The sequence below is a fragment of the Myotis nattereri genome, assembly GCF_964212035.1.
Source record: "Myotis nattereri genome assembly, chromosome: 5".
In the NCBI taxonomy this organism is placed as follows: Eukaryota; Metazoa; Chordata; class Mammalia; order Chiroptera; family Vespertilionidae; genus Myotis; species Myotis nattereri.
Window position 1 is genome coordinate 83164878 of NC_138080.1, and position 26189 is coordinate 83191066.

Sequence of the window (26189 nt, forward strand, 5' to 3'; positions counted from 1 at the left end):
ACTTTCAGCACCCACAGTCTAATCTTGCACAATTCCGAGGATTCCCGTATTTCTCTGAGCCAGAGGATCTCAGCATTGTCACAATATCTTATTGGAAACTTATGCATCTCATCATAGTAAGGGTTTTGATTCCCAGGAAAGAGGTATCAAATTTGCAAATTTATATCTTCAATAGACCAGTTTGCTAATCCATTATCATATAATATGCTGTTATTTCCCCTGGTTATTGTATATGATCACTACTCTTGGGGGTAACTGTCAGGCTTACAACAAATAATGGGTGTCTTCTAGAAACCAAGGCACTGATAGGGACAGGATAGAGCAGCATTTAGAGCAGCCGTGGGCAAACTACGGCCCGCAGGCCGGATCCGGCCCGTTCGAAATGAATAAAACTAAAAAAAAAAAAAAAAAAAGACCGTACCCTTTTATGTAATGATGTTTACTTTGAATTTATATTAGTTCACACAAACACTCCATCCATGCTTTTGTTCCGGCCCTCCGGTCCAGTTTAAGAACCCATTGTGGCCCTCGAGTCAAAAAGTTTGCCCACCCCTGATTTAGAGTCTGCTTTCATGAAGCTTACATTTAGTGGGAAACAAAATCATGCCAGGTGGTAGAGGTTTGAGAAATAGAGCAGTGGGGGAGAGAGAATTGGGATTGCTATTTATGTTGGAGGGCCAAGGAAAATCTCTTTGATAAATGACATTTGAGCAGAGATCTGAGGAAGCACGGGGTTAAGCCATTCTGGAGGGGAATAGTGGGCCAGGCTCTTGTATCCATCTCTACTTTGTAAACGACAAATTTAATAGAAGAGGTGACACATTTGTGTGAACATGCTGCCACTTATCACTTGAAACACATTCTACCCACTCTTCCTGAAATATAGCTCTCCATGTATACTTAATCTTTTTCCTTTCTGAGTATCAGACTTGGGGTTTCAGACTCGACTCTTTCTACTTAGCTATATTAAATATTTATTGTGATCAAACTGTCACAACCTGGCCTTTGAAGGCCCATTTAACAGGCTGCTTCGTCCTCTCAATACTGCATTTTGTATTTATTTTAAATGTTTTTATTCATTTTACAGAGGGTAAGGAAGAGGGATGGAAAGATAGAAACACCTATGAGAGAGAAACATTGATCAGCTGCCTGCAACCTGGGCATGTTCCCTGACCCAAATCAACTTCTTGGTTCATAGGTCCATGCTCAACCACGGAGCCATCCTGGCAGGGCTCCTGCCTCATTTTTTAAAGCACCTTTGTTTTATGGCAACAAGACATTCCAGGTCCACTGTGATCCCTGCCCAAATCATGTGATTAGCTCCTGTCCAAGAGGCCCTGTGTCTATCAGAGGCCCAGGCTGGCCCAGAATCCACAGAAGAACTGGTTGAAGCAGGATGACGCTGCTGTTGAACCACAAGGAAACACAGGCCTGGGAAAGATATTTTTTTTAAATATATTTTTATTGATTTCAGAGAGGAAGGGAGATAGAGAGAAACATCAATAATGAGAGAATCATTGATTTGCTGCCTCCTGCACACTCCCCACGGGGGATTCTAGCCCATAACCTGGGCATGTGCCCTGACTGGGAATCAGACTGTGACCTCCTGGTTCATAGGTCAATGCTCAACCACGCCAGTTGGGCAAGACAGAGCTTTTTAAGGTCCTGAGTTCACACAGACATCTCCAGTTTGGCTGTTGTCACTAAATCCTTTTTCGTTTCATTCTAATATATTTTTTCTATAACATTCCTTCTTAAAAATTAATCCCACCCAGCACATAAATTATATGTCAATATAACTGATAAAAAATTAAACCCTTCTTCCAACTTCTACTTGTACTTCAGTTATATTGACCTAAGATATGCCATTATATTGATTTTTAACTTTAAAAACAAACAAAAAAAACTAAACCTATTTTCCATACCATGCAGTTTTTATTTTTATATCCTCTTGGTCACAGATCTGCCTTATTGTTTTTAACAGCTGCATCCTTGTTTGGATCCCAAGTACAGTTAGAACATGAACAATTTATTGCTCAACTTTTCATTCCTACCATTTTTCACACAGGTGCTTTTCAGCTCACTTTTATGACAGACATACTTTCTTTTCCGCCAGTAAATGAAAAAGATCAGCAGTTGCTATGATTGTGACTTCCTGCAGAGCTGTTGTGAGGAGTGAGTATAAAGCTTTGTTCACCAGCTAGTCCCCAAATATATATGAACCCAGACCATCTTCTAACCTTTGGGGGAGTGGGGGTGGTGGAAGTCCATAAATGACCAATTTGAAAACATTGGATTTAATAGAAAATATAACATTGTAAACAAGCCTACTGATCTATCAACTTAAAACAGAATGACAGCACAATCACATATAAAAAGACAAAACACTGGTACCAAACAGCACTTAGAGGCTTGAGCTGGCTTCAAAGATCATGAGAAACAGGCGGCAGCAGCTTGAAACAGGCACAAAGGTGGGGGGGGGGGGGGTGTAAGAGGGTAAAAGGAAGACAGCAATAGACTCATCTTGTGAGCAGGGGTAAAGGATAAAGGGACAAAGGGGTTCTATTTCCTGATGTTCTAGAAACATCAGAGCACACAACATGAACCCGAGAGATGAGAGGGGCAGTTAGGTGGGGAAAGGCAGCCTTAGAAGCATTTGTATACTGTCTTGGCACTCAGCTCCTAGGGAAGCAGGAGAGCATGTCACTCGTGTTGTGACTAAACTCACCATTGAGCTGCCTGTCCAGCCCCTAGCACCTTGGCTGAACACATTGAAACCGTGCCAGCGTCTGTTGCCCCAGGGGACCTTCTATTAATGAGTATGTAAAAGGGGGTGCCACAGGGAGGCCTTGGAACAAAAACACAGGGCTCTGGTGGGAAAGGGTTTCCGCCTTTCTCGCCTTCCTCAGGTGCTGGAGGGTCCCTGAGGGAGAGGAGTTTGACGTTGCTGAGCCGCTCAAGGCTCTGAGCTTATCAGCAAAGCCTTCTCTTTAGCCCTCTCCTCCTAAGTCCTCCCCCAAGGAGTCCTCAGGGTTCATGGAAAGGCCAACTGAGAGAGAGAGGGGGGGGGGGGGGGAGAGGGGGAGAGAGAAGAGAGGAGAGAGGAGAGAGAGAGAAACTGAGGAAAGAAAGGGGCAGTTTTCTCTCCATGGCACTTGTTACTGACCAGAGGGACTGCCTCCTTATGCTGACTTTAGCCATTGAGAGTTTGTCCCTTCACCTGGAGCAGTGATTCTCAAATAAGGGGCAGCCGGCTCAAGGGGGCTCTGAAGCCTCTCCAAAGAGGGTTTGTCCAATACCACAAGCCTGTTTCCCCAGCCGAGAACCTGCACATAATGATAGAGATTCCTGACAGGAGTGTGTTGTACGTGTGAACAGTGTCAGGCAGAACACAAAGCCGAAACCCTAATCTGTGTAGAGCAGACATCAAAATATGGAGTGATTTTTTTCTGATTAATAAGTTACAGACAAGTCATTTCTGCTATAGCTAAACGCCATGGATAGGCTCCACACTGCAGAGCCAAGAACAGTTAAGTTCAACCATTTATCCAGAGTAATCGTACTGGATGAAAAAAACAATTCCTTCCCCAAGACAATTTCCAGAAAGACCTGCCTGTCCCGGTGAGGTGCCTGGCACTAGCATTAGCACAGGTTAATCACTGTATGGTTTCTTAGAAGACTGGCTTTTCTCTGTTTCTTTCTCTTTGATACTGTACAAGGGGTCCACCAACTTGTTATGAACAAGCATTAAACCTACAAAAAAAATTAAAAAAACAAAAGTAGTTAATGGAGGTAGAGGCAGAGTTCCACAACTGTCAACAGTAATACAGGAGCTCTCAAATTTTGTCCTAGAACTGATACCAATTCATGCTTTCTGTGTGGCTCCAAATGATAAACACACTAAGAATAGGAAAGAAATTGTTATTCCCAATAAATGCTGGAATCCACAGGACTTTTGTAAACCCAATCTCCAGGGGAGTTGGCCATTAAAAGAATCTTTTCAGCAAAGAACAAATTCCTAATTTGCTCAGTAAAAGGATTTTCATACAAGTTTGCTTAAAGCAGTGTGTCCTTTTAAAGTAAAAGAACAAGAGCCTCAGGACAGTTCAGTGCCTTTTCTACAGGGAAAGGCCTGTGTGAGAGCAGGGGAGACAGACAGCCTGAGGCTCAGTAGTCCTGCGGAGATCATCACATAGCCCCACATAGCCCCGGACTACAACTTTTCATTCTCTCCTCCTCCTCCGAGCAAACCAACCTCCAGAAATGGACCCTCACAGTTATGGATGGAAGAGAAATGACTGTGTATTCTGAAACAGCGTTTGATTTTTATTAAAATCAGATTTGATTAAAATGTCCAGAGCATGAAAGCTAGGCATTTCCTGAACTTGGCCACCTACTCCCAAGCCTTCCCCTCCCTCACCTTTGAAATACTTCACGGTCTTCACTTTCAGCTCCAGGGTGGCATCCTCATCGCACACAAACACGGTGCGGGGATGCTGCTGGAAGGCGGACACGGTCCACATATGGTTCACTCCCTCCTCAATGGCTTTGTACAGAGCAAACGCCTTGTGAGCACCTGTGATGAGGATCATCACCTGGGGATCAGAGAACAAGCCCATGACAGAGGAGGAGCAGCAAAACCTGAAGTCCAGGCGCCTGAACTCTAGTGTGGCCGCCCCAAACCGCTGTAAGGACTACTGTTCTATATACCATTGCAAGTCTTTAGAATGCAGCCCGCTGCTCCGGGCTCCCCCTAGGTTATCACACAAGTTGCCTGAGTAGGGAGCATCATTACTCCTTGTCCTGTAAGGAAATGGGCTGGGGTTGGGGCCAGGGCTAAGTGACTTGCCCCAGGTCATTTCTGACCCTAAGTGCATGTTCTTAACCACCACTCCATAGTGTCTCCTGGCACCTTTGATGGTGGCTGCAAGTGCCCTGTGAACAGATGTGCCCTACAAAGGCCCACTCTTATCCCAACAGTTTTGATACTGGGTTCTAGGAGGTCCTAGGTTTTGTGAGTTTTCACAGTCACAAAAAGATGAGTCCCAATCTCTCAGGGGGCCTTGGAAACAATGCTGAGAGTCATCTGTATGGTGAGATCACGGCTGCCATTTAATTTGGTCACTATTAGTTCCGAATATCAGACCTACTAATGTGACTTGGGGTAATGCGTTTTGTTTAAATCAGTGGTTCTCAACCTTCCTAATGCCACAACCCTTTAATACAGTTCCTCATGTTGTGGTGACCCCCAACCATAAAATTATTTTCGTTACTACTTCATAACTGTAATTTTGCTGCTTTATGAATTGTAATGTAAATATCTGATATGCAGGATGTATTTTCGTTGTTACAAATTGAACATAATTAAAGCATAGTGATTAATCACAAAAACAATATGTATGTGTTTTCCGATGGTCTTAGGCGACCCCTGTGAAAGGGTCGTTCGACCCCCAAAGGGGTCGCGACCCACAGGTTGAGAACCGCTGGTTTAAATGAAACAAAGGCACAGACTCCCTTCAACAGCTGAAATACCAAGAAAGCAAGTAGTGGACAGTGATCATAAAGAACTCAGCTCTGTGGATTTCCTTTGTAATTCATTTGCACCATGGAATTATGAACAGGATTTACTGTTCCTTTCTTTTTTCTTTTTAAATACGTTTTTATTGATTTTAGAGAGGAAGGAAGAGAGAGAATTATGGATGTGAGAGAGAAACATTGATCAGCTGCTTCCCGGGGACTGAACCTGAGACCTGGGCATGTACCCTGACCAGGAATAGAACCAGCAACCTTTTGGTACAGAAGATAATGCTCAACCAACTGAGCCACACCAGCCAGGGCTACTGTTCCTTAAAAGGTGAGAAAACAGGCATAGAGGAAATACAGCTCTTTGTTCAGGATTCCAGACCTAATTTCCTGATATCCAGCCCAGGCTCTTTCTCAGATTAGCATTCACTAACACGACAGGGAGGTTTGCAAGCCACAAGGCCAAGTACAGCAGAGTGACTCTAGGTACTGACTGGAAGCTACCCACAAGACTTTTGGCGCCATTGCACCTTTCACAAGAGTTCATTTTGGACTTAGATGTTTGTTTACAGACCTAGGCAAAGAAGCTTAAAGTTAAAATGTCTGTGTCTGCTTCCCACTAAATATAATCCAGGAAGAAAAAATGCTTCTAAAATTCTAATGAAAGACAGTAGGAAATTCGAGCCACAAAAAAAAAAAAAATATGTTACCCAACTTTCTAGGGAAAAAACTTACTAAATTCAGTTTAGGACACTTATGTTTCCCACATTTATGAATTCCCGAACTCAGGGCTATAACCACCAACATCCTGGACCTATAGGAGCTCCCTTCAAACAGTGTCCCCCAATTGCAGGGAACCAGAGGGTCCATCTTGGGACCTGGGCAGGTGCAAATTCATACTCAGACAGCAGTACTGCTGGGCTCCTCTGCCTGTGCGCAGCTCGAAAGGGGTACATACACAGGCCAGGGAGCCTGCCGTCTCCTGGGCAGGCCTCACACGGGGAACAGTGGTTCCCTCCAAAGAGGAAGGAGGAACACTGATAGGGGTCAGCTGGGATTTTATCCTCATAATGCCTTCATTTTTAATACAAATGTATCTAGGTGGTACCTGTAGAGTTAAATTTTTGAAACCAGACCAGTCCAATCCCCGTGAAGGCCTGTGGACCCCTTGCACCCTTACCTCTCTGGCATCCATGACAGTGCCCACACCCACCGTCAGGGCCATGGTGGGCACCTTGGCGAGGTCTCCATCGAAAAACCTAGCATTGGCCAGGATGGTGTCCATGGCCAGCGTCTTCACACGGGTCCTGGATACCAGACTGGAGCCCGGCTCATTGAAGGCAATGTGTCCGTCGGGGCCAATGCCTGCCCAGGGGAGAGGGCAGCCTATCAGTGCCAGGGCCTCAGATTGCAGGGGGGGACGCTCTCTCCTCCCCCATCCGGGGTCCACAAAACTCGAAAACCATGTCCCTTTCCTCCTGGGCAGGTACCTAAGCACGTGATCCTTCCCTCTCCGTCTCCCACCCTTTTCTTTCTAGGGCGCACACTGCCATTGTTAACTGCTTCCATCCTCAGAAAGCTAGGAAACGGGGACTCCAAATAGCTTCTTCCTCCCAGGTCATGGAAGTGTAATCTATCTATCTATCTATCTATCTATCTATCTATCTATCTATCTCTATCTCTCTCTCTCTCTCTCTCTCTCTCCTGCTAATAGTCAGGGGTCCTGCTACCAGGGGAGTCACAGTGAATAAAACACACACAGGGCCTGGGCAGGGGCTGCCAACTTTATATAATCTCAGAACATGAGTGCTCCTGGCCTCTTCCTCCCCATCTTGAATAGAGTTAAATCCAGAGCCGTAAAAGGCAGTCCAACTTCACACCCCTGTGGGTGACTCTGGAGCTGGCAACACGTGGAAATGTAAGAGGGCAGCCCAGGGTAAGAACAAAGGCACGAATCTGAGACGAGGACACACTCTGGCCAGCTAACCTGGGCAAATCACAAAACTTCCCTGGAGTTCACTTGGCTGTCTACCGCGTGCAGGGGCTGAGTGTAGTCTGGGACTACATGTGATTTTACCTGTTTAGGTAAGTCCCATGACTGAGCTATAAAACTTTGGGCAACAAAATCTCAAGAGCCCAAATTCAAACCCTCATTCTACTGACAAGGCATTGACGTGCAGAAAGAGGAGACATCCAGTGTCACACAGCTGCTGAGCAGTAGAACCAGGGCAGGGGGCTAGGGGTCCCACTCTGCCTGCCCTGCCTCCTCAGAGTCATGAGTGGCTCCTACAGTCACGAGCAGAGAAGAAGCTGTTTGAGACCGCATGTGTCTAACTGCTGGGTCTGGCCTAGCCACCTGCGCACTGTCAAGCTCACCTCCAACAAACAGCTCAATCCCGCCTGCAGCCTGGATCTTCTCTTCAAAGGCGTCACACTCAGCCTGCAGGTCGGCTGCATTCCCATCCAGAATGTGGGTGTTTTCCGGGTGGATGTCAATGTGCTTGAAGAAGTTGTTCCACATAAAGGAGTGGTAACTCTCTGGGTGCTCTCGAGGAAGACCTGTGGGGCCATGGCCACACTCAGTCATGCCCAGGCGGAGCCAGAGCCTTCCTCTCGGGGAGGAGGCCAGGCTATCCCCAGGCCCCCAGAGATGCTCTCAGGGAACCCTGGCCACCAGCCCTCCCCCCCTCGGGATAAGCTGAGCTGATGTCTCTGTCTACCCACCACCTCCACCTATGACTACAGGATTGGGCCAGAGTAGCTACACCCCAGAGGCCTGAGGAATCTCCTCATTTTGATCTCCTTTTCATGGGAGAATAACCTTAGGCTGGAGGCCAGAGTTAATCTGGGCTTCTGGAGGTGGCTTAGGTACCTGGGGGTGAAGCTATACCTATCTGGGAAAGGAAGCATGCACACCCCTCACCCTGTGCCTCCTAACCCCACGACTCCCCTCGTTATACCCTGCTCAGCCTGAACCCCCCACTTGAATACCAGGTGGTTAGGGAGAATTATCTCAGGGCTTCCCAAAAGGTTCTTTTCAGTCAAGAAGAAAAAGCATGTTTCAAGTGAATATTTAATGCTTAATGCTAAACATCAAGAATGTTTACAGTGAGCCTTAAAAAGGAAATTCTGACACATGTTACAACATGGTGAACCTCAACAACATGATGTTAAATGAAATAAGCCAGTCACAAAAAGACAAAATACTGTATGATTCATTATATGAGGTACCTAGAGTAGTCAAATTCATAGAGTAAAATGGTGATTGCCGGGGGCTGCAGGAGTGGGAAATGCGGAGTTGGTATTTAATGGGTATAGAGTTTCAGTTTTGCAAAATGAAAAGAGTTGTGGAGATTGGTCGCACAACAGTATGACTGTGCTTAACACTACTGAACACATAAAAATGGCTATGATGGTACCTTTTATGTTATGTGTATTTTGCTACAATTTAAAAACAATGTTTAAAGTGAAACCATTACAAAATTATAGGGGGGGGTGGTCGGGCATGGAAGGAGGTGACAGAGACCAAGGTGCTGTAGCTTTTCAGTAGCGGAAAAGACACCAGTCTCATCTCCCCTCCCAGTGTACCTGGCAGCAGGGGGCGCTAGAGGAGGAACACTGGAGAGAAAGTCCAGACAGACACGGGGACAACCCCTGCCATAATCCCATTTCCAGTCATTTGTTCTAAAAAGAAAGGGCATGGAGTTGGGGAGGAGGCACAGGAGAAAATACTAGAATATTTACTAAGTGCTTGCTCTAAATAAGAGGCTTCCACATCTGTGATATCATTTAATGCTTACAACCTATGAGGTCAGTTTTATTGGCCCCATTTTATAGCTGAGTAAACCAAGGCCTGGAAGAGATAGGTATCAGTAGCTGAGCCTAGCACCAGATGTCACTGGTTTCCTGACACTCCGAATTCCTCTCCAGCCTGCGAGGGGGAGGAGTTCGGACTCTCCTGGAATCAGATAAGGACTGAAAGGGCAAGACTCACCCACATACTCGTCCATGTTGAAGGTCTTCACATATTTGAAGGACAGGTCTCCATTCTTATAGTACTCAATTAGCTTCTTGTAGCAGCCAAGTGGGGTGCTCCCTACAAGAGAGGGCACAGCCATGAACACCCTTCAGCCCCTCACCCCCACCCCTGGAAGCCCAGAGGGCACCCAGAAATGAGTCAGGGCTGCTTCAAACAAGTCAGATCTGAAGTCCTACCCAAATGTTGCATGTCATGCTTGTTTACTGCCTAGTTCCCCACTAGACTGTAAGCCCCAGAGAGGCAGAGCTGTGTCTGTTTTGTCCACTGCTAAATCCCCAGCGTGCAGCTCACTGTGACTGAAATGACTGTGATTAGTAGTGAGTGAACATCAGACTTAATTACTAACACGACATTCTCCGAGCAACTACTCCGTGTAAGGCACAGGGGCTCGTGATGGGGATGCAGAGACGCGAGGGATATAGCAGCCACCCTGGAAGACTATCTCAGAGTGGGGACAAGAAGCAGTAATTCCAGCTGTGACGGGTAAGCACAGGCCAGCCTGAGGGTTCAGAGAAAACTTCCCTGAGGAGCAGCAAACTCCCAGGTTGAGTCTCATTAAAGAGCGAGTCATAAAACACATAAAAAAGGCAGGAGGACCGCTTCTGAAAGAAAGAATCTGGATATTTGTTTGGAGGAGCTGGGATCAAAATATCTTCCTATAAAGGCAGCATTCTGATTTTTCCCAAAGGAATGGACTGGGAGGTGGGACTAGATGGTAGCACTCCAGATGCACAGAAAAGAAATTCATTCATTACATAAAATGTCTGCCTTATGGCGCTGGGACTTAATCCTGGAAAGGAACCCACGCTAACAGGGCTGACTTAGGATGTAGCCAAAAACCAGGTTCTTCCTGCTCCAGGAGTCTTCAGGAGCAGGCAGCAGCCCAACCACCTACAAAGGAAGCTGGGGCCTCTGTTTTGTGTGTCCAGGAGGCAGGGGAGTTGTTCGCTCATAGCACCGGTACCGCAGAGTCCTCCTTCAAGTCCCCTGGCTCCCCAAAATCCCCTACTCTCCCCGCACTCCGCAACGCACCGGTGGGGAGCCCCAAGGTGAAGTACTTGTCTGGTCCGGGGTGAAACTGGATGATGCGGTTCCTGATGTACTTGGCGGCCCACTCACTGGCCTGAGAATAGTGGTCCAGGATGATGAGCTTCATCGTGCTCTGCAGGGGCAGGTGAGAAAAGGACTCGCTAACAAGGGGCGGGGAGAAAGGGACGCAGGTGTTTGGCTTGGAGGAGCAGCCCCTCTCACGCAGCAACACCTGGTCCCGGGCGGCTGCGCCGGGAAGGGGAAGCACTGACTCTCAGTTCACAGGAACTGACAGCTGGGCCCAGTGCCGCCATCACCCACCAGGAGGCGCCGCTGGGGCACAGACCTGGGTTCTAGTCTCAATGACTCCCTTTGCCACGACCTCGGTCTAAGGACCCAGAGTCTCTGAGCCTGTTTTCTCTTACGTGAAAATGGGAACACAAGTACCTACCTGACCAACTTCACGATGGCGAATACTAACGAAGGGAGTACGCGTAACCACAGTACTCAATATGTTGGCTCGGACCTTGTAGCTCGACCCATGCCCCACCCCCCACCCCCACCCGCTGGCTCTTCTCTGCCCACAGGCTCCCCAGGAACTGCAGGGGCCAGCGGTTCCTCGTGGGTCACCAGGGCAGGTGGGGCCGTGCGCTTTGCTGGGGAGACCGGTTCTCTGCCACCCGCCGGCCTTGCCTGTGGCTCTTCAGTTTCCGCCCAAGCGCACAGGGGAAAGGGAACCGTTCTGGGAGGGCACTCGCTCCCCCACACTGCGCTCAGAGTGGGAGGCCCGAGGCGGAAGTGACCGCCTCGGCCCTGGTGGGGTACAGGAGGGTTCCCCCCACCCCGAAGGCGACCCCACTGCCCGCCAGCCGCGCCTAGGAGGGCGTCCGAGCCGGTCGCTGGGGTCCCGGCTCGGGGTGTCGGAGGGCAGGGCTGCGCCCGGAAGCCCGCCCGCCCCGCTCCCGCCCGCCCGCCCCGCTCCCGCCCGCGAGGAGGTCCTCGCCGCCCCGCTCCCCACTTACGCCGGCACCTCCCGCCGCAGGAGCAGCTGCGGCGCTGGCGGCCCGCCCCGCGCGGGTCACGTGGCCGCGGTCACGCGGTGCCGCGCGCAGCCCCCCGAGCCGGCTCCGCAGGGCGGGCTCAGTGCGGCCGCACCTCAAGGGCTGACTCCTGGCCTTTGGGGGCCACGCACCCCCTCTTCTCGTGCAGGCCTGTGCGCGGGAAGGCGGGGCTCGGAGGCGGGCTCTGTGCGCGAGGGGGGCCTTGGAGGCTCAGGTGCCGGCTCCCAGGAATGCTGTTCAGCCCGGGGCTGCGGCTGGGCGCTGAGGGTGGGGGAGGAAGAGCAGTCATTCCTTAGGGTTTCCTGGGCTGGGCCCGGCTTTGCCTTCAGTTTCTTTGTGTTGTTTTGTTTTGTTTTTTTATGTCACTTACCTAGATATTACAACTACAGGGTGTCCCCCCGAAATGTATACACATTAATAATTATTCATTCCAATGGGTTAAATACAAAAAGAAACATCATTGAGCTATCAAAAAATGTATGTATACATGGGGGGGGGGGCGACTCCCTAATGATGTTATTTTAAATGTAATTGGTTCTTTTCTGCTTTTTTTTTTTTAAGCCCAACGCATAGCAGAGAAAAAGGGGGGTCCCTGGTCTCCCCACAGTCTAAACTGTTTTTCCTTGAATATACTTACATGCTGTTGTACAGACATGGGAATATACCCGGGCCTCCACCCTCAGCTAATGGGAATATACCCGGGCCTCCACACTCAGCTAGGCGGCTGCTCTGTGTGGACAGCCCTGGGCTGACCCCTCCCCTGGGCCCAGCTGCTGCAGACCAGCTTCACTGAGGTGGTTTAACCTGGGGAGACCCTGCAGAGACAGGGCTGTGGGGCCCTTTACAGCTGGAGGGGCTTGTTCTTTGGCGTCAGTGTTCGTATAGTTTGTGTGTGTGTGTGTGTGTGTGTGTGTGTGTGTGTGTGTGTGTGTGTTGAGAGAGAGAGAGAGGGTGGGAGGGAGGGAAACATCAATTTGTTGTTTCACTTATTTACGTATTCATTGGTTGATTCTTGTACATGCCCTGACATACGTTCTTGTCTGTGCCCTTACCAGGGATCGAACCTTGGCATCTAGGGCTGATGCTCTAACCAACCGAGCTACCCGGCCAGGGCCTTGGTATAGCTTGTTTTTAATTCAGTCCGAAATCTCATCTCAGCATGAGGATTGCAGATGTCTCACAGTGAGGTTCCAGCTCTAGTCTTCAAACACATCAGATAACATGGGCTGGAATGCAGCAGCTGCTTCCAGATCTTTCCAGGAGGAATGACTTCATGTGACTTTAATAGGGCATGTTCCTGTCTGTAGGGAAATCTGGAATCTGTGGAGTCAGCCTGGGGACGAAACAGAGAGACCTGGGTTTGAATTCTGGTCTAGCCAATCTCCACTTCGCGGGTGAGTGACTCCAGCAAAAGACGCCCCTTCTCCAGCTCTTATTTTCTTACCTGGATGGGACATGGGAGTTTAGAGGGACTTAAGGAAAACTGACCTCATGTGGCTGTTGTGTGTATTAAATGAAATGTTAGCATAGCTTGGCATTCATGGCTAGCCATGATTAAATCTTATTTCCTCTTACTCTCCTTACAGCCCATTCTCTAACCCTGAAATGCTCTCCACCCTGACTTCCTGCCCCCTTCACACTCCTCCCACTCCATGCCTGGATTTAAACTATTACCCACACCCGTCGGGACTCCCGTCCCCTTGTTTCAGAACTAAAATTGACTGACTAATTTGAAGAATCATGAGTTCATCCACACAGTGGAACTGTTACTGGAAAGAGGACCTGGCCCTGAGTGGGTCTGCCGAGGCCAGCTGGTAGTGTGTACCTTCTTGACTTCGTGCAGGAAAGATTTCACATTATAAGTCCAGGTCATTTTTAGAGGATATTTACTGAAGCTGGGGACAGTGAAACAAGGAAGGGCCTAGGATAGAAGAAACAACAGGAGAGGGACTAGGCTGGGCTGCTTTGGTTCACTAAGAAGCCAGCGAAAGGGGTCCTTGAGGACAGGTTCAGGGGGTTAGCCCTGGACGAGCTGCCGCTGCCCACTGCTCCCTGATTGCAAGCCTTGTGGGGTCCCTTAGAGTTTAGAAGGTGCGTGCCTGTGGGGAAGAAGAGGGGGAAAGGCACAGGCATGCTCCTGGGAGGAAGAGCCCATGCTGGGATCTTTGTTTTCTCAGGGAGTTTAAAGGCTGAAAGTTTAGGGGAGGATCTCAATAGAATATTCATCAGTTTTATGCTGAGGTGCCAAAATGAGATTTATTCCCTTAACTTCTTCTGTCCTTGGATGTGGCTGGCAAATGGCACTAATTGGATTTCTGCTATATATCTCCCTGAAAAGCATGATTTAAGCTATTTATTCTTTGGTTAAGGAGAAGTGTAAACCATTTACTCATTTTGTTTGTTTGTTTTTACAAAATGAAAACAATTTCGATTATTTTGGTACACTCTTACTTGTGATTTGTTTCCACTCTGCTGTCATGTGTGTGCCAGGTGAAAACTATAAAAGAAATAACTGATTATTAGGCAGGAAAAAGGAGCCAGAAAAAAATCCAGTCAACTACAGATGTTTTCATAAGTGTCCTTGGTCACAGAAGATAGGATTTTTCGATTTGCTAGATGGCTGTTAACTGCTTGGCTGTTTAACTCTCTGTCAGTGTCCCTATTCCCCTCGTCCTGGCTTATTAGCCTGTCTCAGAACTTCCTGCACCGCTGTGTGGATGGATGTTTTTGTGCTCTCTAATACGCCCTTGCTTTGCACAAACATCCTGCTCCTTTCCCCCCAAATCCTGCTTGGTTCATGTGAGTTTGATGAACCTGGCCCTACCAATTAGAGCAGCGGTTCTCAACCTGTGGGTCGCGACCCCTTTGGTGGTCGAACGACCCTTTCACAGGGGTCGCCTAACCATCCTGCATATCAGATATTTACATTACGATTCATAACAGTAGCAACATTACAGTTATGAAGTAGCAACGAAAATAATTTTATGGTTGGGTCACAACATGAGGAACTGTATTTAAAGGGCCAGAAGGTTGAGAACCACTGAATTAGAGGCTTCCATGCCGCTGGCCATGACTGGTTCAGGGCAGGGTAGTCATGGAAGACACTAACCCAACAGCCAGGTACAGCCTTCCTTCTCCCTTGCTTCCAGTGTAGATGCTGGACAGCCTCATACGCTCCCTGCCTCTCACCTCGGGGAGGCCAGGTAACTTAGTTCTGACAAGGAATTAAAAGGATGGCTTCTGAGAAAATACTTTTCTTTTGAAGAAAGAAGAGAAAAAAGGAGAAAAGTGGAAAAAGCACATGTGGCAAGAAAATGAGATCTCCCTACAGCCACGGGAGTCAGCCACCCCGGCAGTGGATCAGCAGCCCCGGTCACGGCCGTGAGATGACTGCAGGCCTGGTCAGTGTCCTGAGGAAAATCTCCTGAGAAACACCAAACCCAAAACACTCAGCTTGGTTGCTCCTGAATTCCTGACCCACAGAAGTTATGAGATTTAAAAAAATCTGTATTTTTTTTAAGCTGATAACTTATACAATATTTGGTTAGCAGCAATAGATCTCTAATACTGAAGCATCCATCTTTTATAAAAACTGCTGTTTGAAATTTTAACCCTGCTATTTCTGGCTTCCATAAATACTTGCTGGCTTAAATAATAAGGAAAATGAGACTACTCCCATTTCAGAGAGGCCATTAAACCTTCTCCAGATGAAGTTATCGGTGCTGGCTTCAGGCCAAGCCTTTGGTTGAGGTCTCAAAGCCCCAGCACATAGGGCCCTTTAAGAACTTGCAAAGGGAACTGGAAAAACCCCATATTTAGGAGACAAAGAAGGTAAAATAGTATAAATACAGGAAACTTCCTGTGTGATTTCGCCCAGAATTTGAGAGACATTTTCCTCTGAGTCCGCGCATAATAATAATAAATGTAACTCCATCTCTCTAAGCGTTGCTTGGTTCTTCTCCGGTTTTCTGTACCATTATATTCAGAAAAATTCCACGTGTGGAGTGGATGATGGGCAGGGGATTCAACCCCGATCTCTGACCCACCAGAGACACTCCACTCCTCACCCCCACGCCCCCACATTGTGCCGCCCTCCCCCTGCTTTGGAATCTCCTGCCAAGGCTTTCCCTGAGTCCTCAGTGCTACACATGATGATTCCACCTGTCCCCGTGCTGAAAGAGCACTGAGTAACATCCAGGTAAAATAATAAAAAATTTCACCGGATGAGATTCATTTCAAAAGAGTCATAGCAAGTGGTACAGTAATTATCCACTTTCGCCTGTGATTTATTTTCCTGTTTATATAGAATGCCCCTCTTAAGAACAGCTTGCTAATAAAAGGGATAAACTTTCCATTAATTCTTTAACATATTTAACAAGTTCTTTAAGCAATGGAGTACTTCAGAGACACTGCTTTTCTCTCATTTTGTGTAGTCTTATTGCTAAATTGATATTGAAAGATGAACAAGAAATAAGTAGACTTTATCCAATGTAGTGTTTCAAAAGTCAACCAGAATTTTGGGATCCTTTTCTTTAGAATTAAAGTATAATGTCAGTATTTCATATAAATGGAGGATTCTCTTAATGACATTTTTTTACTGATTTGAGAGAGGGAAAGAGAGAAAGATTGATTTGTTTCACTTATTTATGTATTCATTGGTTGATTTTTTTTATTTTTTTATTTATTTTATTTTATTTTTTTGCGAGAGAGGAAGGGAAAGGGAGAGAGAGAGAGAGAGAGAGAGAGAGAGAGAGAGAGAGAGAGAGAGAGAGAGAGAAACACCAACATGAGAGAGAAACATTGATCAATTGCCTCCCTTACCTGCCCTGACTGGGGATCAAACCCACAACCTGAATATGTGCCCTGACCTGGAATCAAACCTGCAACCTTTCAATGTCTGGGTCAATGCTCCAACCAACTGAACCACACTGATCAGGGCATAGCTGATTCTTGTATGTGCCCTGATCGGGCATTGAACCCTCAACCTTGGTGTATTGGGATGAGGCACTAACCAACTGAGCTACCTGGCCAGAGCCGATGACATTTGTTAGAGTCAATGGCCTTTGAATATGAGGGAAATAAAGAATACTGAACATCAACAAAACCACCAAAATCCTTACATTGTTCAGTTAGAACAGTGTAAATGCTGAAGTAGGAGAACACTTTCATGACAGTTACTTCAGTCTCAAGAGAAAAGACATCAGATGTGGAGAGCGGCTACAGTGTTTGGACAGGTTCAAGCCTTGGACTAATGAGAGAGCACAGTCCTCTCATGGCCACATGCAAGTCCCAGCTTGGAGGGCAGAGCCCTCCCAGCACAATTATAGCCAACAGCTATAGTTGTAAGCTTGAACCTATGGTCCGAACACGTGGCCCCACGTGTCTGAGTAATATGGGCTTGATAGAGTTCAGGTGTATGTAGTTGAATAGGATCGAAACCCACGAGAATGTTGTAAACATCTTGGCCACGCCCTTACTTTGCCTCGTGGAATCTGGCTATAGAATAAAGACACAGCTTGTAGTCCGTGGCGCTGTCGCTAGCTCTCCATCAGAGAGGACAGCGTCCCACCCAGACCCAGCTTCTATTCTCTTGTCTGTCCTTTCTTAATCCTTCATCACCCCCTCTCAGGCTCACTGAACCTGGCTGAGCTGTCATGGCACATAAGGCACCCTGGGGCTGAGTATGCCATGGCCGTGCTGGCTCACCACAATCAGTACTATTGAGCAGCATTATGCAGAATGTAGTCAGGACAAGCAACACCTTCCATAGTTATCCATGCTTTGCTTCAACTTTGAATGAACATTGTACCCTTATGCAGACATTCATCAAAAATTGTATTATCTCCAACTAAGTAGTAAAAAATGTCAAATTAAATTTTTTTATATATGCAAACTGCATATATTTAATGTGTAATTTGATTAAGTTTGGGCATTTGCATACATCTGTGAACCGTCACCACAATCAAGATAGACATACATCACCTCCAAAAGTGTTTTGTGTTCCTTTGTTTTTGGCGTGTGTTTATCATTAACAAGTAATAACAGAGTTTCTGCAAAAATTTGCTACTGTTTCTGAAGTTTCATCTGGAAAAAATTCTACTCCCAATAGCCTCATAAGCAAACGTTTTTGATAAGAAAAATATTGCACAGCCCAGCCGGTGTGGTTCAGTGGTGGAGCATCGACCTGAGTCAGGAGGTCACATGCAGGGTTGCCAGCTCAATCCCCAGTGGGGAGCATGCAGGAAGCAGCCAATCACTGTTTCTCATCATTGATGTTTCTATCTCTGTGTCCTTCCTCTCTGAGATCGATAAAAATATTAAAAAAGACAAAGAAAAATACTGCACAAAGGAAGAGCTGTTTCTGCATTGTGATTACCTGCATTGTGGCTATGCCATAAAAAGGTGAGACATTTAGATCTTTGATAATCTTTGTAATAATAAATGGAGCTATTACGTTTTTGAAAATGTGCTTGCAATTTTGGAGCCAGAAAACACTTCTGGTAGTAGTACATTCAAATAGTTATTTTATTTTAATATATTGTTACTGATTTCAGAGAGGAAAGAAGAGGAATAGAGAGATAGAAACATCAGTGATGAGAGAGAATCGTTGGTTGGCTGCCTCCTGTACGCCCCCCACTGGGGATTGAGCCTGCATCCTGGACATGTGCCCTGACTGGGAACCAAACTGTGACCTCCTGGTTCATAAGTCGACGCTCAACCACTGAGACACACCAGCTGAGCCAAACAGTTATTTGAGCTGAAAGACTGAGGATGATATAGAGTGGGGAAGTCCATTACATTTCTGCTACAATTATTTTATCTTCTTAATCTGAATTTCTCTTCATCAAAAAAAGTGTTAGGTTATCACTTTTCTTAGGACTACTTGAGGAACTCATGCATCTTTTATGCTTAGCTCATGCATCGTATGCTGGTTTATATCTGATTTTCCATCTTTTACGTTAAATGAACACTTGCATACTATAGAAAGCTTCAAATGGAATTTTTCCTCATTTAATGTTCGCTGCTCAGAAAATTCAGCCTGAAATTTTTGCTTGCTTTTTAGTATTTGGGGTTCAAATATACACTAAATATATAATAGAAACCACTGTAAGGATCAAAGAGATTGAATTTGATAATCTCACAATGGCAACAGGGCATCTATCACAAGTCTGAACTCATAATTGTTGAAAGGGCTCCAAATTCATTAACTTGAACTTGACATCTGATGCAAAGAAGGTGAACTTCCTGTTTGTCTGAAAGTGAGAACTGTACTTTTAAGGCAACGTCTCCCCCACAAAGCCAGAACTGGTTTAAGGCAAGGTTTGGGGAAGGCTGGGCCTGGCGCAGGGGCTGGTGGGCTTTCAGAAGTATTTCAGGGATGTAAGGCCTTTCAGCTGTGTCGGTGCATCTCTGGAGCAGGGCTGCCTTTAACTGGCTGACTTCAAGCACAGTCCTGGAGTGAGGCGCTCGCTGATTGGCTGTGTCTAGATGTGGGGCTGTCACTGATTGGCTGACTGTCAGAAACTAGGTTCTGCCATGGATTTGCTCACTTTCAGAAGCATTAACTAGGGTGAGAGTATTGCTGATTGGCTGATTTTCAGAACAAAAATCGTAAGTTATTTCTTATTAACTAAGGGTGGTTGCTGTTCAGAACTTGGTTTTTCAAAGAACAGTGTTTTCCTTTCTTGAATATGAAAATAAGTCCCTTTAATTCCCAGTCTCCCCTTTTGTACTTCCCTTCGCCAAACCAGAAGGAAACCGTAAGGAATCGTCTAGGTCAGCAGTTCTCAACCTGTGGGTCGCGACCCCTTTGGGGGTCGAACGACCCTTTCACAGGGGTCGCTTAAGACCATCGGAAAACACATATATAATTACATATTGTTTTTGTGATTAATCACTGTGCTTTAATGATGTTCAATTTGTAACAATGAAATTAGGGGTCACCACAACATGAGGAACTGTATTAAAGGGTCGCGGCTTTAGGAAGGTTGAGAACAAGTGGCCTAGGTCTTTATTTGTGCAGAAATGCTTTTCAGCTAGTGTTGCTAGGTAAGTGACTAAGTACCAATTACTGTGGAGGAAATTGCTCGGATGCATTTTTGTAATTTTTTCTTGGGGGGGGGGGTGCAGCTGAATACGAACTATTAGTCAGTACAGAATGCAGGACAAAGTACGGGACACGTCCTGTATATGTAGGCACCCCTGTGGGAAAGTGCAAGGGGAGAGGGAGGAAGCCCCACCCCTCGCAGAAGGAAGTGCAGTCACTGCAGCCCTGCTTGTTAAATACAAACATTGGCCACAGCCTGAGTATCCATCAGTCATGAGCTGGTTTGATGTAGTTTTGTGCCTATGAAATGGAGTAAAACATAGCCATTAAAAAGGAGTCGGAGCTCTGTGAACTAATAGATAGGTTTTAAAAAAGCGAGAGGCAGAACTCCATGTATAGTATCATTTATTCTAAAGTTTGCATGGGGTCATGGAAGTAGGAACAAGTATTTGTTCCCATATACATAAACCATCTCTGGAAGGATATTCAAGAATCAGTTGCGATGATCTCTTTGGGGGCGGGGAGCAGAGAGCATCTTCCCTTACACCGCATGGATAAGGAAACAGCCTAAAAGAGGCTTGCAACCAGCCTATGCACACTTTATCAACAGGGATTCAAACCCGGTCAGCCTGTGGCTTCTCTCCACTACATCCTTTGTGAATGCATTACCTATACTAAACAAGTTTAATTATTTTAAAACATGATTTTTAAAAATCCAATGTGTGCCCCTAGCCGGTTTGGCTCAGGGGATAGAGCATTGGCCTGCGGACCAGGTTTGATTCTGCTCAAGGGCATGTACCTCGGTTGCAGGCTCCTCCCTGGCCTGGGCTCTGGTCAGGGCTTGTGCATGAGGCAACCAATCTCTCACATCATCAATGTTTCTCTCTGCCTTTCCCTCTCTCTTCCACTCTTTCTAGAAAGATCAATGGAAAAATATCCTCGGGTGAGGATTAACCCCCAAAATAATAATAAATAAATAAATAATAAAAATCCAATGTGTGAACTGGGCAGTGACAAGGGGTACAAGCTTGATATGTGTGTGTGGGGGGGGGGGGGGCCGGGGAGGATGATTTCTGAGCTGGTGACCCTTCTGCACCAGGGTGGGCCTCTGAGCTGGCCGGCCAGCTGTGCGGAATGTTTCCCACATCTCAAGTCTCCTCCACATCACAGGGCACAGGAAATAGCCTGGGGCTGTGAGGGGAGCAATGCCGCCCCACATAGCAAATAACGGAGAAAAGACCTCACAAGAAATGCACTAAATTGCACAAGCAGCCGAAGGGAACAGGAACCACTCTAAGCTACTCTGCATTGAGTTCAGTTCCCGGGAGCTCTCTGCTGCTAAGAGAAATAAAAACCAAGAAGGGTCCTCCAGAGTGTCCTTGAAATTTCATCGCTGGAGGTCTCCTCATTTGCAAGTCAGTCCACTTTGAATATAATAGCTTCTTTCCCGGCAAAACAGATCTCTGCAGCACAAAATGTACTACAGGGAGATAGTATGACAAAAACTTTTGAAAATAGAGGGGCTGAGAGCGTTGGAACCCACTGTAGCAGATAATCACCATTGTTATAGCAGCAAATACTGACTATGTATTGTGTCCTAGGGGCTGTTCAAGTGCTTTGCATGCATAACAATCTCCGTGCTTAGAACAACGCTCTGAGATAGGCACAGTTATTCCAGTTTTACTGATGAGAAAACTAGCAGACAAAATTCACCCAAGATCATGGCAGTGGCCCATCTGGGGTTTGAACCTGAGCTGTCTGTACTTCTAGGCATTTGATCGTATTCTCTCCAAAAGAGAGCTTCTCTAGCACAGCCTCAAAACCAACGGAAAGCATCAAGCATTCACTGCATACCTACTGTATGCCTGGGGCTGGGAGAGGTGTCAAGGACATTTGGTGTTTCCGAGTGCCCACAGAGCTCCTGGAATGTGTTATTTAAAATGGAGATGAAATTCACATGACAAAAATAACCATCTCAAACTGAAAAAATGAGGGGCATTTAGTACACTCACGATGCTATGTGACGCCATCTCTATTTAATTCAAAGCTTTCATCGCTCCATAAGGAGACTCCCTACCCAGGAAGCAGTTTCTCCACTTCCTCTTCCCTCCAACCCCTGGTAACCAAATCTGTGTTCTGCTTCTGGACTTACCTATTCTGAATATTTCATATAAACGGAACCATACAATATGATTCCTTTGTGTCTGGCTTCTTGCACTTAGTATAGTGTTTTTGAGGTTTATTCACATTGTAACGTATATCAGTACAATTTTGCTTTTTATGGCTGAATAACATTCCATTGCATGCATATACCACAGTGTGTTTATCATTCATGCAATGGTGGACATTTTGGGCTGTTTCCACCTTTTGGCTTTTGCCAAAATGCTGCTGTGAATATGCATGTGCATGTACTTGCTTGAGTACCTGTTTCCACGTCATTGAGGTATATACCCAGGAGTGGAATTGCTGAGTCATATGGTAATTCTGTGTTTAACTTTTGAGGACCCACCAAATTGGAATGTGGTATTTTGATATTGGAATCTTTCTTTGGCACCTTGGCTTTCTCCTATCTAAGAAAAGGAGTGCTCCTTTCTAAGGCACATAAAAGAAACATGGTGTGGTGTAGTAGAGAGAACATACAGGCTGACCTGGTTTTGAATCTCTGTTGATAGCATGTGCGAGGCTAGCTACAGTATAAGCCTCTTGAGGCTCAGTTTTCTTATCTGGAGAAATGGAGATGATCATACCATTCATTCATTCATTCATTCATTCATTCAGTGAGTGTTGAGGGCTTATTGTGGGCCAGGCGCTGGGGTAGGGTGAGCTATCATGGAGTTTACAGAATGAGGGGCTGGGAAAGGAAATGAGGACCAAGGAGTAAATTATTCTGCAAAGGGAAGAATCTTTTTTGTCATGAGACTAATCACTCCCTTTAATCACAAGTAGTTAGTGAGTACATTCAGGCGGGCCTGCATCATATTCCTCTCCTCCCCAGTCACCAATACAAGGCCTACAGAAAGAGATATGGCACTTAGAGTTCTGGGGTGGCAAGCAGCAGAAGTTGAGTGGCTTGGTGTACTGGAAAAACATTGGGATAGCTCTCAGAATTGAAAGAACAGCTCATCAATGGGTCCTCCGGGAGGCGCGGTGAAGAGGCCAGGAGGCATCTCAGCACCATGCCTTTGGCCTTTCGCTCTGGCTCCCCTGGCACTGTGCCTTCGATGTCCCTGCTCTGACCTTTGTCTCCCACCTAATTGCTCCAGCTCAGGGCATGTGTGGTAGGGTGCTGCCTATAATTACAGGCTGGGCTTTGCACAACTCTAGGGTGGGGTGGTGGGAGTGGTACCTTTATGTCAAGGTCATCAGAGGTTGGAAATTTCATTATAACAGTTTTTTAGCAAATAATAGTCAAGTGTCTTGAAGAAGGGTATCTTTGTACAAAGTCACAATTGGGGCTGAAAGAGCCCAACCCAGTCTGGGACCAGAAGTGGAAGTTAGCTTGGACTGCAAAAGAAAAAAGCCAGCTTGGAGGAGAGGGAAGTTAAAGCCAGCTGCAAAGCCACAGGAAACATATGAACACGTACATAACTGACGTTCTCCCGAAGCCGTGCAGAAGCTGTGAAGTGTCACGAGGACCCCCGGTTGGGTGACTACTGCTTTCTGATCTAGGACAAAAGCAAAGGCCTGCTTTGCTGTTCTCATCTACCACTGGGATAACCAACTGCTCAGCCGTCCTCACCTAATGGCGACACTCAATCTGTAGTTAATCTCTGTTTTTCTCAATCCCCACTCCAAAAGAGCAGCCAGACCAGAAGTGATTGCTGCTTCACTGAGACCCCACTCAGTTCTTGAGCTGGAACCCAACATTTACAAAAGAGCTGCCCTCCTTCCATGGGTCCTCTGGAATGCCCCGCCTCGCTCTATCAAGTCAAGATCGGACTCCAGACTGCAGGCTTGGCCATGGTGGCCTCTGGCTAATTAGGCTTTAACGGGACTGCCAGGGGCTGGATTAGAAGTCTGTGATTGGCAGCACTGCCAGACCGTAGGATGGGGGGCTGAAGTTCCCCAAAGGAAAGAAGACTGCTGCCATCAGGAAAAGGTGAAAGTATCGGGCACCCAGACCCAAGAGATGGCTCTTGGAGTGGTGCTCAATTAATGCTAATTATTATTAACTACAGGCCCGGTGCATGAAATTCATGCACGGGGAGAGGGGAGGTCCTTCAGCCTGGCCTGCACCCTCTCACAATCAGGACTTCTCAGGGGATGTCCAACTGCCGGTTTAGGCCTGATGGGATCGGGCCTAAACCGGCAGTCGGACAGCCCTCTCGCAATCTGGGACTGCTGCCTCCTAACCACTGGCCTGCCTGCCTGATTGCCCCTAACCACTCGCCTGCCTGCCTGATCGCCCCTAACTGCCTCTGCCTCAGCCCCTGCCACTGCCGCACTTCGTCTGGAAGGTCATTCAGCTGTCCAGTCTAATTAACATATTACACTTTTATTATTATAGACGAGAGTCCCGGTGCACTAATTCGTGCACAGGTGGGGTCCCTCTGGTTGGCCTGCAGGGATCGGTCTGAAACCCGCAGTCCAATGCCGCCTGCAGCTCCTACCTGCCGCTTCCGCTCATCCCGGCCCCACTGTGCCTGCTGCGGACTCGTGCCCAATCAGTTCCAATTGGGAGAAGCTCGGGCTGCCACAGCAGCACTCACAGCTATGAGCCCTGTGTCTGTCACCTTCCCAAGGGGAGTGGCCTGCAGGATCAGACTGAAACCGGCTCTTCAACATCTCTGAGGGATCCCAGATTGTGAGAGGGTGCAGGCCAGGCTGAGGGACCCTACTGGTGCACAATCAGGCTGGGGAAGGACCACGGGCGGGCTCCAGGGAGTGTCCGGCCCATCTCCCTCAGTCCCGATTGGCTGGACTCCATCAGCAAGCTAACCTACCAGTCAAAGCATCTTCCCCCTGGTGGTCAGTGCATGTCATAGCAAGCAGTTGAGCAGCCTTAGCATATCATTAGCATATTACACTTTGGTTGTTCGGTTGTTCTGCCGTTCAGTCTATTTGCATATTATCCTTTTATTGTATAGGATGAGGCCATATTTTTAGAGACACTACAGCAAATGTCTTATAAAATTATAGATAATAATGATGACTAATAATGATTGAATACTGTCCATGAGCCAGGTACTGTTTGTCTGTGACCTCATTTAATTCTTAAAACGACCTCATGCCTATTTTATAAATCTTTGCAGTTTCTAGGACATACTCTCTGTGCTGGAGAGTCAGCCAGCATAATGAATGCTGGAGGCAGGTTGCTCCCAGCTCTGGACGACACCTCAGTGATTATGCTGGCCTGGCAGCTGCCTGCCCCGGACCCCCAACCCCACCCCTGATTTCTTTGGCTCTTTGTAGGGACGTGTGAAGTCAGAAGTGGCTATAGAATCAACTCACCCCACTTTAGGACAGAGGACTCACACTCTACTCTGACAGCAATAATAACAACCATTGAAAACACTCGTTAGCAGTTTTACTATATGTAGGACTGTGCTAAGAACTCTGTATGTATCATCTCATTCAGTCCACAGAACAGCGCCATGAGCTACAGGCTCCCTTATTTGACAAATGAGGAAACCGAGGCCCGCCCAGGAGTGTTTCTGGCTAAGGTCACGCAGTGGGTGACTGACAGAGCCAGACTTGAACGTGAGGCTGTCTACAGCTCCTGTGCTAAACCACAAGGCTACACTGCTTGACGGATCGGCCGTCTATAGATGCGGCCTCTGATTATATTTTTGTGCTTGTTTATTTATGTACTTGTTCATGTGTAAATATATTTTTAGTGAATTAAGGAAGAAAGCACTCAGCACAGGGCCTGGTTCAGGAGTCTCATGAGTCACTATTATTGCAGTTATAAGAGGAAGTGTTCTTGAAAAGTATGTAAATCAACTCCTATTCTCTCTGTAACTTTAGCTTCCAACTCTCCTTTACCTTCATTGCTCAGGGATGTTCAGTTTGCCAGTGGCTTCAAAAGGCTCTCCCTCTCTCCCCTGAATGCCATCTGCCAAACCTCTCCCATATGCTCAGTGTGGCAAACAAACACATAAAGACAAGCACCTAAAAAAAAACAAAAGCATCTCTTAGCAAATTATTTTGGGAAAGGAAGAATCATATTGTCATGGGGTAAATGTCACCACCACCCCCAACTTTTCTGTTCATAATCTCAGGAATTTAGGGAGGAGGTTGGAGAGGAATTTGGGGAGACCCCAAGGGAGTCTCTGCCACTGAGGGTAGTCAGAAGGGCTCAGAATGTGGGCTCCAGCCATTGCATCACTGCCATCATGGGCAGCTGGGTCAAAATGCAGATTCCTGGCCCCACCCCAGGCCTGCTGAGGCCATATCTCTGGAGATAGTGCCCATGAACCTGCATTTAGCATTTCCTGGAGAAGAGCTATAGTTTTATTCTAGTACTAGAGGCCCAGTGCATGAAATTCAT

The 26189-nt window shown here is 46.9% G+C and overlaps 2 protein-coding genes and 1 long non-coding RNA gene across 4 annotated transcripts in view; 2 read left to right on the plus strand and 1 right to left on the minus strand.

Annotated features, from left to right (window-relative positions):
* The window catches only part of RNF14 (ring finger protein 14), a 28746-nt gene extending 23360 nt beyond the window's left edge, over positions 1-5386 (plus strand). The window contains exons 9-10 of the transcript XR_013996010.1: positions 2069-2175; positions 4452-5386. The gene's annotated coding sequence lies outside the window, so the exon portion shown is untranslated. The remainder of the gene's footprint in view (positions 1-2068; positions 2176-4451) is intronic.
* Positions 1467-11660, minus strand: GNPDA1 (glucosamine-6-phosphate deaminase 1). Of its 2 annotated transcripts, XM_081091764.1 has the most exons (7): positions 11614-11660; positions 10595-10724; positions 9518-9619; positions 7900-8082; positions 6704-6888; positions 4421-4595; positions 1467-3753 (listed from the first exon to the last, which is right to left on the minus strand). In XM_081091764.1, the coding sequence occupies exons 2-7, from the start codon at positions 10716-10718 to the stop codon at positions 3653-3655; spliced, it is 870 nt and encodes a 289-aa protein (XP_080947890.1). In that variant the 5' UTR covers positions 10719-10724; positions 11614-11660; the 3' UTR covers positions 1467-3652. The 2 variants fall into 2 exon arrangements, with proteins under 2 accessions (XP_080947890.1, XP_080947889.1); XM_081091763.1 differs by lacking the exon at positions 1467-3753 and having other exon boundaries at positions 3865-4595.
* Positions 11661-11714: 54 nt separating this feature from the next.
* On the plus strand, positions 11715-15589 carry LOC308519655. Its single transcript, XR_013996011.1, has 3 exons — positions 11715-11866; positions 12960-13046; positions 14918-15589. It is a non-coding gene; the product is annotated as an uncharacterized lncRNA (long non-coding RNA).
* The last annotated feature ends 10600 nt before the right edge of the window (positions 15590-26189 follow it).